Source organism: Pogonomyrmex barbatus, unplaced genomic scaffold (genome assembly GCF_055798465.1).
Source record: "Pogonomyrmex barbatus isolate J1 unplaced genomic scaffold, ASM5579846v1 scaffold1, whole genome shotgun sequence".
NCBI lineage: Eukaryota > Metazoa > Arthropoda > Insecta > Hymenoptera > Formicidae > Pogonomyrmex > Pogonomyrmex barbatus.
In genome coordinates this window covers 22,221,052-22,234,454 of record NW_028297098.1, presented here as the reverse complement: position 1 = coordinate 22,234,454, position 13,403 = coordinate 22,221,052, and the positions used below count along the sequence as shown (strand labels likewise).

General features: G+C 35.5%; 1 protein-coding gene across 1 annotated transcript; it reads left to right on the top strand.

The window, feature by feature from the left end:
• The first annotated feature begins 6 nt into the window (after positions 1-6).
• LOC105424710 (uncharacterized) lies at positions 7-11,551 on the top strand. Its single transcript, XM_089077555.1, is given in 8 exon segments — positions 7-321; positions 323-348; positions 6,490-6,817; positions 7,219-7,450; positions 8,216-8,906; positions 9,206-9,767; positions 9,906-10,040; positions 10,229-11,551. Coding segments are annotated over 8 exon segments (2,256 nt in total). The 5' UTR covers positions 7-186; the 3' UTR covers positions 10,376-11,551.
• The last annotated feature ends 1,852 nt before the right edge of the window (positions 11,552-13,403 follow it).

Here is a 13,403-nt window from a genome sequence, read left to right as displayed (position 1 = left end):
GAAAGAAACAAGGGGTGGTGCGTCGCGGTACGGCGCACGAGACGACGACGACACGAGACGAGCCGCTCGCTCCTCTCGGTCGGCTCGGTCGTATCGGAGCGGAGCGGAAAGCGCAAAGCCACACCACACCACATACTACCAGCTTACTCGCACGCTCGCTCGCAATAACTCTAAACTCGAGGCAAGATGGCGGCCGCGGCGGCGGAGGCCCCATCCGCGCACCTCGCGCTCGCCACGGGCGACAAGATCCTCGTGACCGTCGAATCCGCGCTGCCCGACATCCTCGTGGTATCTTTCGTCCATGGCGCCAAGTGCTTCCAAGTGTGCGCTTCTCGACGCCACTAAGAGGTAAGATCAAAGGAGAGAAAGAAAGAGAGAAAGAGAGAGAGAGAGAGAGAGAGAGAGAGAGAGTGAGAAAAAGAGAGACCAACATGAAGGAAAAAATTTCGTGTTGTGATCTGTCTTTCCTTTTTTTCCCTATTTTATTTCGCTTACCGAAAATCTTTGTTCTATCGTCGAAACTCTGTTCAACCCTCTATGATGATCCCCTTAAGAGAAATTTGGAGAAAAACGCCCTTAGGCGAGTTCTATCGTTGAAGCCCAAGGTTTCCGACGGCTGGTGTCCAGAACAGAACTTTGGGATTAGCTGATTCATCGATCTTGCTGATCCTTGTATTATCAGAATCGATTTCTATAGGAGAATTATCGATGTTCGTGTTGATTATTCCAAATTGAAAATTACATTTTCGTTTGTAAATCGTTGATTTTTAAAAATTTTGCATTGTATTTCTCAAACTTTTGAAGACAATGTGAGAATTGGTCAGTTTCAAAGTACAATTGCTACCTGTGAATAGAATGACGAATATATGACGGAATGTTCAAGTTGGTATAATTGATGACTAAGTCCATTCATGATTAGTTGGAATTTCTACGATAATATTCCTAAGGAATATTAAGAAATATAATTCTAAAAACGAATTCTTGAAAATTATTTGATTTTTCAAAGTTCTTCCAAGTTACATGCAAATTCGACTTCAGAACGAATGACAATCGTTCATCAAACCGGATATTAATGACTAGCTCTTTTGTGTCATTCTGTGGTTATTATTTCCTTTAACTATCTGTGGACGATATAATATTCTAGAAAATTAAGAATTTAAAAAATTGAAAAGTCAAAATCTTTTCTATATTATATTTGTATGTTTTTCTCAAATTATAACATTTTTTGAAAGTAACTTATGGTTATGTTTAAAAATCATAAAATAATGATATCCTTTTTTCTTGTTTGATTTTTTTTATTTTGTCTAATTATTGTAAAATTCTAAAATGCAAGAGACAAAGAATTTAAAAAATTTTAATTTAGAGAATCTCCAAGTATAAGATTATCCGAAAAATTAGGAATGTCAAAAGTTTTTACAGATTACACAGCTAAAATTTTTTGTGATAATTCTTATACTTTAAAATTCATAAATTTGGGAAGATTCTAAGCTTCTACTAATAGTCATTACAAACTAAGACTAAAGTTCAGACAAAGATCAGGATAAAAAAACAGAATGATTTATGATTGGTGTAATGACGATATATATATATATATATATATATATATATATATATATATATATATATATATTCGATATATATATTCAATAATTGATATTCGATTATTTCAAGAAGTCCGGTTGGTTATCGTATATAATTTACAATCTTCAACATCATTGAATTCAAAGATGTGTTATTTCCATCTTAACAATTTTGATAACAGTCAATGTTCTAAATATCTGACAACAGACATTTAAGATTCCAAGGAGTCATTATGTAATCGATCTAAAATTGGGCGGTTACACAAAAGTGCCATCGGCTATCTCGCGTAATATTCTCAGAATTCAAAGATCTTAAATTTTTGAGGCCAACTGATATGTTTCATTCAAAAAAAAATCATGAATTGAGAGGAAAAGAGGAATTATATTTTCTACTCTATTTGGATAATATAAAGGATAATGTAATTTTCAAAAATTTTATTTTGAGTGAAATGTCAATTTAACATTTAGATATAATTACAGAGATATCTAGAAATAATTATCGACATAATTATAGAGATAAATTGGTACAAAAAATGCAATTATTTTTAGGATTTTACATTTCCTAATATTCCTCAAGATCATAGAAATCCCAGCTAATTATGAATGGACTTAATTATCAGCTTTACCAACTTGAACATTCCACGTATTCGTCATTCTATTATTATTTTTAGGATTTTAAAAGAAATGTTTTAAAGAAAGCTTTCTAATACCCGTACTGTTTCTAGAAATAGTGCCTTATTGTGTCCTTTCGCCTTTAATTTTTTCATAAACAAATTCAAGCTAAAATGTGAATCGGAAGTTTTAAGCTGGAAGATTCAAGTATTAGAGTATTAGGAATGATACTAAGGTTTGAAATATTTAATTATCGCGATCCACGGGATTAAGTTGTTGCAGAAGTTGTGGAGGCGACCCTACAGCATCCGACGGCGCGTGATGCTCATCGCTTCCACGATACTGTGCGAACTCATGCACGAAATATCTCATTTCCTCCGAGACATAAATACGCTCAAGTTCCAAAAGTTCCGATAATTTTGATAACTTATCTGGAAATTTTAATAGAAAATATATACATGGTGTGCGTGTGTCCTTTTCCCCTCGCCCCTGGCGCCAGACGCGGTATGGGCGTGGAACTCGCGAGTTTTCTCAAATTTCACATGACTCGGCTGTCACGAAGTCGTCATAAATGAGATATTACATCCTCCACTCATTTTTTTCTCTCTCCACATATACGTATAATTACACGTATCCTGTGTCCCATAAGTCACACGCTTTTTTTCAAAGATGGATCTCTTGGGCCAATTTGCAATGGAATCCTTTTCAACGATAATTGGGCGGAAGACTATAAATTATTGGAATTTCTTTCGCGTGATACTATTCAATATTTCTGTTTAAATTATCTTTGTTTTTAATCGAATGCTAAATCTGTCTGCAATTAATGGATTGGAGTTTGACAGTGAATAAGTGAAGATTCTCATTCGATCAAATTTTGATTAAGACGAAAACCAAATTTTGAATATTCGAAAAATGTACGAATTAAACTAAAGAAAGTTTTGTCTCACCCAGTATACATTAAAGAGACTTCGTGATGACTCATGGTCTTGCATAGTAAACGCCACCTTTGTAATATAGTCGTTGTCGACTTCTCTGATACGAGTAGTCGTTTCGATTATTGGGAAATCAACTAAGTAGTCGTTATACTAGTTGACCACTGTTGTACGAACACATGAGTTAATCCGCAAATTCATGAAAGGCGAGTTCTCTGTATAGCCTCTGTATAATTCAACAACATGTGTGAAACTTTAAGCTGAATTTACTCAAATATTATAGCTACCAGAGTTTATTAAATATTTGATTAATCAACTTAGTGAATTTTATTATTGAAGTTTTGGATGCATATTTATTCGCTATAACTGTGGAGCCATTATGGTTTATTGAACTTGATTATGTGTTATTATAACACGAATTGAATTTTACTATCGAATTAACTGAATTTACTGGCTGTTATAATTAAAATGGATGTTACGCCGATTTCCATCCGAGGCTATTATTTAACGGGTAAATTTATTCTGATTCAATGCCATGACAATTACTCAATTTGTCCGATTTTATCTTGGAGTACAATTCTTGGAGTACAATGATTTCAAAATCGCGGTGGTTCCCGATCTTAATCGATGTCAATCGTCCGAATCGCTCGTTCGAGCGTGCTTCGTTTATCCGAATGACAGTTTTGTTCGTGCAATCGCCAGTTTCGTCCGTGCAAGCAGTTGTCTTTTTTCTCAGCGCATTTTTCTCAGGGCAGCCGGGGTTAGCCGCCTCGTGAGTCCAAAGCCGGGTTCGTTGCGGCCGAACAGCTGTTGCCTGTTTTCTTACCCCGCGCCCTAGGTTTTCTTGTCCAAGCTGTACGGCCAATGGCTGCCCTATGTCGCAATTGCACAACCATGCCTGGCAGGGCTGTAAGCAGGGTAGAAGGGGGTCATCTAGGATCCGCGCTTGATATCAAGCGGTGAATTTTAATTCGGAATATTATTTATTCAGGAATATCCAATATCGATTATTCTTATTGCGTCGCTCGTTTACTTCCCGTTTATCTTGATATGTTTATTACTATAACAAATGATATTATTTTGCCTCTCCAAACTGATAATATCTGGGGTAACAATATTTGTTGGTATATTAATATGTATATTTTTTATCTATCGATTATTTTTTTCATGACATTTGTACTGTAATGTATGTGGTATTTTTGTAAAATTTTATTGTATTGAGATAAGGAAAGATAAGCGATACAAAGACGACAAAGTTCCCGTTTACGGCCCTGAGTGTGCTAGTCGGGGCCACCGACCAACCAGGCCTGGCTTGTGTCACGTTGTGCACGACGATATGGTGCGGCAGAGGTTCCCATATTTATTCGCTATATAATAATGCGACAGCTTTCTTAGCTGATTCTAGAGAAATCGACGATATATTTTTAAATAATTTTGCGAGAAACATGATTGAAATATTTACATTCACTGAATAATAAAATCTTTTTTCAACAAAGGTTTACGTTCAGGAGGCTAATTTTGCCGTCTCTCTTTTAAAAAAGATTATTGATATCAAAAATTAGCTCCTCAAAGAATTTCAAGAGAAGTTTTCTTTGAGTCGCAAAATCCTCGATATTTATATTAGCCGCAATCAAATTATAAACTTATTTTAATAAAAACTTAACATGCTTTGTATTGTTTTTAAGCAAACCTTATCTTAGCAGAATTTTGATTGGAGCTACATATGCTCCATTAAATTCAGGTTTAGAAAAGGCCAACCTCAAATCGATGACTAAATTAGTAGATGACAGTCCAAGGACATGAATTTATTAGTCTGGGGAACGGTATTTATCGATCTGTCCGACATCGAGCCAAAATACGTTCCAGCTGTGCGGCTCGCGCACGATCCAAGATTGAGAACCCGCAATATAGTGGTCTCGTGTTCGTCAGGAACAAAGGGAATATCGTCGACGTCTCTGAGAACGCCACCATTTGCGGGTCGAAACTGCGGATGTGTGCGTGAACACAAAGCAGAGAAACAGCCACGTATACCAATGCCGTATCTGCGTTAACCGTCTGTTTTATTAACTTAAGAAATGTGCCTGTTGTTACAGTTGTTTTTAACGAGATAATTGAGAACGTCGGAAAAAACAATTAGAATCTAATTGCTCAGATCGAAGATTACCGAAGAATTCTACGTTATCAAATAAATGCCTGGCTAATAATAAGTCAAAACTCGGTTAAAAATTTAAATTGAGCTAAATTAGAGATTAGACAGATCTTTTACTACGATTTTAGAGTGAAATTACGAGAACGACTAGGAAGACTTGGCTAATTCTAGAATTAATTACAAATGTACGGCCGCGGGGTCTTCGTACTGGAAATTCGTTGCAAATTGGATAAGCGACGATAGCAGGGAGATCCCACCAATTTATCAGTTCTATCATAATCATTTTCACGTGGTGGTGAATCTGCTGATTCTCGATATTCCCTCCCAGCCATTTTTCTTCCCTCGCACGAGGCTGACTCGGAATTTCGAGGGTTTGCCTCACATCGGGAACCGAGAAAATATTAATGGATATACCGTCAGAGGCTGTCGCTCATTGTAACGCGCCTCTCTCGAATCAATACCATGACATGGCCGCGTTGTCGGTGCACGGGAAGCCGACGAAGCATACCCGAAAGCGTTGCCCAATCTTCTGCCCAGCCATTCTCATTTCACGACGGTTTCTATCGAAAGCTTCGCCGTAACAACGGTCTAGCTCGCTTGTCAAACGTAGGAAAATTAATCTCAAGGAGTCGAGAGGACACAGAGAATTCGGCAAAAGAAAAAGAAAGAAATCTCAAGAATTAAAAAGACGAAAAAATTATTCATCATTTTCAACGCGGTGCGAGTCTCTCTCTCTCTCTCTCTCTCTCTCTCTCTCTCTCTCTCTCTCTCTCTCTCTCTCTCTCTCTCTGTCCAATCATAGAAAGCTTTCTCCGAGAGTGAGGGAAAGTAAATCTTCTAAATATTTCCGAAATGATCGAGAAGAATCGAGAGAAATCGAAAATAGCATCACATCGAGTATCTCTTATGAAGGAACGAGAAAAAAAATCTCTAATTCTCTCGTGTTTATTGATCCCACTTATGTAAGATGACTTAGATGAATCTACTGCCATGTATACGAGAGTATAGGAAGCTAATCAAGTAGTCAAACACAGTCTTGACAAATTTTCCAAGGTAGCGGCGCGCCTGTTGTAACGTCGGATCTCGAATTCAGGAAAGAAATGGAGAATAAAAATATACGATATACGTCGATAGGGCGTGACCGCTTCGAACATTTTTAAACGCGATTCTGGAATGTTAGTTACAAGATTCGCGGATACGAATTATATTCCCGTAGGGGCCTTCCCTGTGGTGTTCAGCCACCGGAACCGGTGTCGGATCCCGATGGCGACAAATTGGCGACGATCGCGGCGCGATTCAGCTACTTTCAGGAGAAGAAGAACGCGTCGTTGTCGTCGGCGACCACCGTTGTCGCCAAGGTCGACCTCCGTAGGAGCATCAATCCGCCCGCTAGGTACAAGAACGCGAGACCTACGGTGAGATTAAGGCCTCGCCAGGTGCTCTGCAGCAAGTGTCGGTCGATCTGCAACGAGAATAGCGAGAACGTTGACGTCAGCAGGAAGCGGAAGCATGAGGACGTGCAGCAGCAACAGCAATCGCAACAGGTATAGCTATCGCAGCAAGTATCTCGCGCGCGCGATAGTTGCTTGGGATTATATATAGACGTCTAAGACGTTTCGTCGAACATTTCCTTCTACGGAATTTTCCAAGAATTCGCCAGACTGAAAAAAAAAAGTTACAACAATTTACAAATTGAAAGATTGAGTAGAAGTCGTAAATATAAAATTTACGCTTTAAGAGAGACCTGTAATCGTTGGTATCGATAAAAATATGATAATGTACGCCACACCAATTCTTCTGATAAAGAAGCGTCCGATAAGAGTCCGTATTTTTTTTTTTTTTTTTTTTTTTTTTTTTTTTTTCATTAAACTCGTCCATCCATGTAGAAGCATGTTTAGTAAATTTTTGGTTCGAATCGTCAAAAAAGTAACTATTTTTTTACTAGCTGATCCCGGGGTCTACGAGAAGAAGCGACCGACGTTGCGGTCAGCAACCGCAAAAGACTCAGCGAACGCTGTTGTCGGAATGCCGGACGGAAAGCACGTTCTCTAATCAAGCAACGACGAAGACGACAAGTTCGACCGATTCATCGAAGCTAGGAGCGACGCTGATTCCGAAACTATCGAGACTGCAGCCCAACCAGATCAACACGGTGCAGGGATCTGGACAGTTACCTGGTATGTTATTTTTTATCTACTTTCGACGAAACTACTATATTGATATATCATTAGTGAAAATTTAAGAATACTCTAAAAGAAATTACATGTATTAATATTGATTTTGATTCATACTGTGTGTTAACTTTGAGCGAAAACATTTTAACTGTACAATCAACTTAGATTTACTTTAATCTGAGTTGTCTTTAATGGATAATTTGCTTCTACGATGTATTTTATTTTTCTAATGATTTAATATTAGTATATTTCATGCGATGTCTAGCATACTATATTAAAATATGCGCAAGAATTAAAACTAAAACCAGTTATAAGTTATAAGTAGTTATAAGTTATATAAATGGTAACAAAGTCCAAATCTTATTGTTGAGAATTAAATTTTTTGTAATGTTTTGTATATATTGCTACAAGTTTTATAATCTTTTTTTAAGTGGATTAAATAAATTTAAATACATATAAAGCAATAAAAGATAAGAATTTAATTTTATAAATTTATCAATATTATGTTATACAATATGTATTATATTATGATTTAAAATGTTTTTAGTTTAAAACGTTTTTAGCTCTTTGCATTTTATTTTTTATTCTACTTTTTTAATAGTAACATATATTTTTTTAAAAATAGTTTGAGATTTATCTGCAAAATAAAATAAACGCTTGAAAGTTAGAAAATGTTCTGGACTATTGAATCTGGACTATTAAATCTTTAAGCAGATTGAATCAATAGTCTGATGTGGATTTGTATTGAAGACTGGACGATTGTTTCAGATAAGGTGAAGGTCGCGGCGAGCGCGCAATCTTCGCATTGGCCTGTCAGAAACGAAGAGGAAGCGTCCTTAAGAAATGTACTCACGTCGTCACAGGAACGGGTGGAGTCTACTGTCGACTGCGACAATAATCCCTCAACGGCTTATTGCGCTACGCCGAGAAGACTTAGTAGTTCGTCGGTGGAAAGTGCGAAGATTCCCGAGGAAGAGGATAAGAAAACCTTTGCGGCTGCAGACTCCACGATGAGACTGAGAACCGGCAGAGTGCCGAGAAAGAAGCGTTCGGTGGGTTCGATGGAGGATCTCTGGGATGAGTCGGTGTTTGAGGATCCTACAAGGACCGCCAGGACTACACCGGTGATCAAGATCTCGTTTGGTGCCCAAGGCGAAGGGACTGTTCTCAAGATACCAGCAAAACCTCAGGATCCGGATGCGTACGAGCAGGAAACAGACGATGCCGACGACGTTCAACAAGAGAGAGATCCTTTGGAACTGCCTAGATCCTTCGGCGATGATTATGACGGCGAGGAAGATGGGCAGGAACAAGTAGATCCTCAGAAACAAGGTGGTGTAGTGAAGGATGCTAGCGCGAAGGCAGCGAAACGAGCCCTAAAGAAGGCCAAGAAAGAGGCTAGAAGGAAGATGTTAGGCGGTGTGTCGCCAGCGAGATCGCCTTGCAACGGATCGCCGAGGTAAGATTACATCATTCCAACAAAAGTTATAAAAATAAATCCAAATCTGTATAATTGTATGTTTAATGATATTTATTGTCTTTTTTACACTTTGATTGATAATGAATTATTAAAAATTTTGATTATAACTGTATATAGTCGTATAATATAAAAAAAAAATCATAATTTTTATTATTATATAGTATATGAAAAATTACAATTTTTATCGTGATTTATAAAATAGATTTTGCACAGATTAAATTATTTTTCATTGAAAATGTATTTTTTTCGAGGCTTTATCATTATTTCAATTTGTCTAGATACAACCCCACGTACGACCCTCTCTCATATCACCGTCGAAAGCACAAGGTAAAGCATAAAAAGAAGCATAAGGAAGGTAGAAAGCACAAGAGTCAGCAACAGCAACAACAACAAGAACAACAGGAACAATTGCAATCTGAGCAATCTTGTTTGGATTCTGCGGAGCATCGAGAGCAACAGGAACAACAACCGCAGCAACAGAACTGGAATGTCTTGCCAGGTGGCGGTGAATCCTATAGAGCCATCAAAGAACAGTGCCTAAAACAGAAGCTGTCGATATCCCTGAAGAGGCTGAATACGAATGCGTACGCGCGTTGCGATTATCCTGTGAGCAACGCGTCTTCTGGCTTCAAGAGTTCCGGTGGAAGTAGTGACGAATTAAGCGAACACGAACCGGAAGTGGAGACCGCGCCGGATTTTCCACCCCATCAGTCGCATCCTCTGGTCATGCGTCTGGCCGCTACCTCTGTGGCTCACTGCCTTACGGCTAGTGGCAGACGGATGGATGTTGGCGACGTTGTATGGGGCAAAATCCATGGTTTTCCTTGGTGGCCCGGCAAGGTACGTACGAAAAGTGTTTTTGAAGAATTGATGATTACGTTTGAAGTATTGATTTTTCTATCTTACCTCAATCCTTTAATATGAAAAATTATGAGTTACAACCATCATGTAGCTATTATCAAATTTTATTATGCGTAGGTTTTAAGTATTACAGTATCTTGTAAGGAAGATGGTACTTCATCAGGTCCTCAAGCTCACGTAGCTTGGTATGGGTCATCAACAAGTTCATTGATGTCCTGTGATCAGTTAAGTCCCTTTCTGGAAACCTTCAAGGTATGTTCTACTTTAAATAATTACGAATAATAATAGAAATAAATAAAACAGATAAATAACAAAACAAGTAAAAACTATTTCAAATGACAGAAAACGTAAATTTTTAAATTATCTCTGATTCTATCATGGTGATAATAACGTAACAACTTTTTGAAATTTATTGATAACAATTGTGAATCTGATTACAGACGCGGTATAACAAGAAAAAACGCGGTCCCTACAAAGAGGCGATACGACAGGCTCAAAACGAAGCCCGAAGTCAAATCACGCCTAACTCAACTAGCAGTGTATTAAACGTTTGCGGTTCGCCCCGCGAAGTCAACGTCCTTTCCTAAGGGAAGTTCTCCAACAACCATTCCTTATTAATAAACATTCGTCGGCATGATGAGTGAAAGTGCTCATGGCACGAGAGTCGATCGATAACATCTTCGAACTTAATAGTTTTATCGATTTATGTTTCTCGCACAATATTTTATTTTTATATTATGATTTTTATGATAAATTTTATTAATCTTAAATTATTATAATTTTTAATTGCAATCCTGAAATTTTTTATTTTGATCATCTGAAACATAATAAACTCGCGATTTTTTAAATTTCTAATACTGATCTCGACGTACGCTTTTTCATTGTGATAACTATTGCTGTTAGTGATAATGACTAAAGTTCGAAAAGATCACGCTCTTATGTCATATGTCATATGTAGAGATTAACTGAGAGTGACTTTTCCGCTTGAATTAGAGAACGAGTCAGGATTCTCATGTAAAATATGAAATTTTGTACATACCCATTAGCGCTAATGAAATAGTTATTGATCGATGTTTTGTCAGCCATCTGCCTCGCCATTAATCGCTTGGAGCCAGTCACGCTGACATACATATATTACATTTTTTGACTAATATTTTTCTACAGTTACATGCTAAAAATTATAATTTGTATTATATTGTTAACAATTTTTTAGAATTATTTTTGTTATTTTAATGCAACTGTAGTTTTTATTTACAGTATTGAGACATCTTTATATCTAATAGAGCAATAGTTTGAATAGCGTTATGGTAAATCTGGTGCAGTCTTCGATATTTGTTAAATATAAGTTTTTATTTCTCTTCAATAAAATATTTACATTGACTGGCTTCCAGCGAATCGAGTTGCGAATGTTTACTGCCATCTTCACTGGCTTTTCTGTCTTTGGCTTATCAAAAGGACGGTAGCGCATAAAAATCTTACTATAGATATTTTTAGACTAATCATAAGTACTCTCTGTGAAATTTTTTTATTAATTAATTTTTCAAATCCTACCCAAGTCTCACGTCTCGAATAATGTGAGACTGGCAAATAATTAAAATTAATAATTATTGTACATCTGAAATTGCGCGATTGTCTCAGACTGCATTACAGTTTACCTGTATATAATAATATATGTTTATTACACATGATATATTTTTCAGATTTGATATGTACATAAAAATTAAAAATATATCTGTGTGTGTATATGTGTATGTGTGTGTGTATATATATATACATTATATATGTATATATATATATATACACATTATATATATATATATATATATATATATATATATATATATATACACACATTATATATATATATATATATATATACACATTATATATATATATATATACACATTATATATATATATATATATAATGTATCTACATACACAATTTTTAGTTTTTAATTTCTATAGCGCGTTTTAGTTTTTCTTTCAATATGAAAAAAGCAACAATTTATATGTGAAGAATTGTGGAGTGTGTAAAAATTGGTAATAATTATCAACAATTATTTTCGACGGTCGCCATAATGATTCAAGTTGCAGATTTAGTTAGACAAAAATGCTTTATTTGCGTGTGCTTAGGACTGTATTTAAAATGTAAATTTTTCTTCTTCTCCAACAAAAACAGCCAATGTTTACGCTTTGTGCCAACACTGCCGTGTAATTAAACAATCGATCGTTTGATTTTCGAGCAACGATAATTATAAAGCAACTTTACAACAGCTTGAGTGAATTTCGATTCTTAAAAATATTGATTAATTAAATGCAGATATAAAAATTCTTTTTCTTTCAAAAAAGGTGTATAAAATAATAAAAAATTTTCTTGTAGTTACAGACTGAAAATTAATAAACACAATAGTTTTTACGATTCTAATATTGATGAAGAAAATTTCGAATTATAATCGCAAATTATTAAAACGTTAAGACTAAGTTTTAATCCGATTAATAACTTTATAGGAATTTATAGGAAGATAAATTATTACTATTTGGAAAATGTCCACATTTAGCATTGCGAATTATTTTGCAGCAAAAAATCAATTAGAAATCAGTCATTTGTTCTAATCTAAAAGTAGTGAAGACATTGCGAAATCACGAATAGTACTTAAGAAATCCTGATTATTGTTACATCGATGTTGTGCCACTGCCTCGATACAATTTTCTTCCACGAAAATATTTCCATGTGTAATCGAAGTCATCGACTGATTTGTTTTTTTATAATGTTGGAGTTGTATATATCTTGTGGAAGGAAGCTCGTTTTTGTAGAATCTTATTCAAAACACATATATGATATATTGGAAATCGAATACAGGAATGATCAGAAGAGCAAGAATTTGCTGATAAAGAGTCGAACAATATTTTAATCTCAATAAAAAATATTGCAAATCGTAATTAATAATTTTTTAATAGCTCAAACTTAGGAAAAATTAAATCTATATTTGATTGCGAATTAAATATAGATCTTGTGAGAAGTAAGAATAAAAAATCCTGCGAAATTGGTTGCGTCAGCCTTCTTATTTAATTATTAATCTGATAATTGAAAACGGGTGACATGTCGTCTATAAATCGGTGCGAAAAAAAAGAATGTGTATATGAGAAAGATGCAATGAGAGTGAAAGAGAGAAAGCGAGAGAGAGAGAGATTTGGAGAGAGAAAAGAGAGTGGAAAGATAGATGTTTTAAGTAACTGTGATTTTTTTGCAAATGTTTTATATATATATTATATATATGTATGTTATATACATAAATATGAATTAATTTCTACACATAATATAAACGATGTTTCGATGTCGCTGTGTTTATACGGACTAGGCTAACATATCGTTAATGAAAATGATGATGGCGATTATTATTATTATTATTATTATTATTATTATTATTATTATTATTATTACGATGGACGATCATTATGATTATTATCATTATTATTTCTTATTATTGTTACGGAACTCGAATGTTGCTGATTGCTTGCTGTAAGTATACGAGGATGGATCGTATCGTCAACTATTAGCGCATTTCTATCGTCTCATTAAACAAATCGAAACATTAATTCATCATGAAAGACA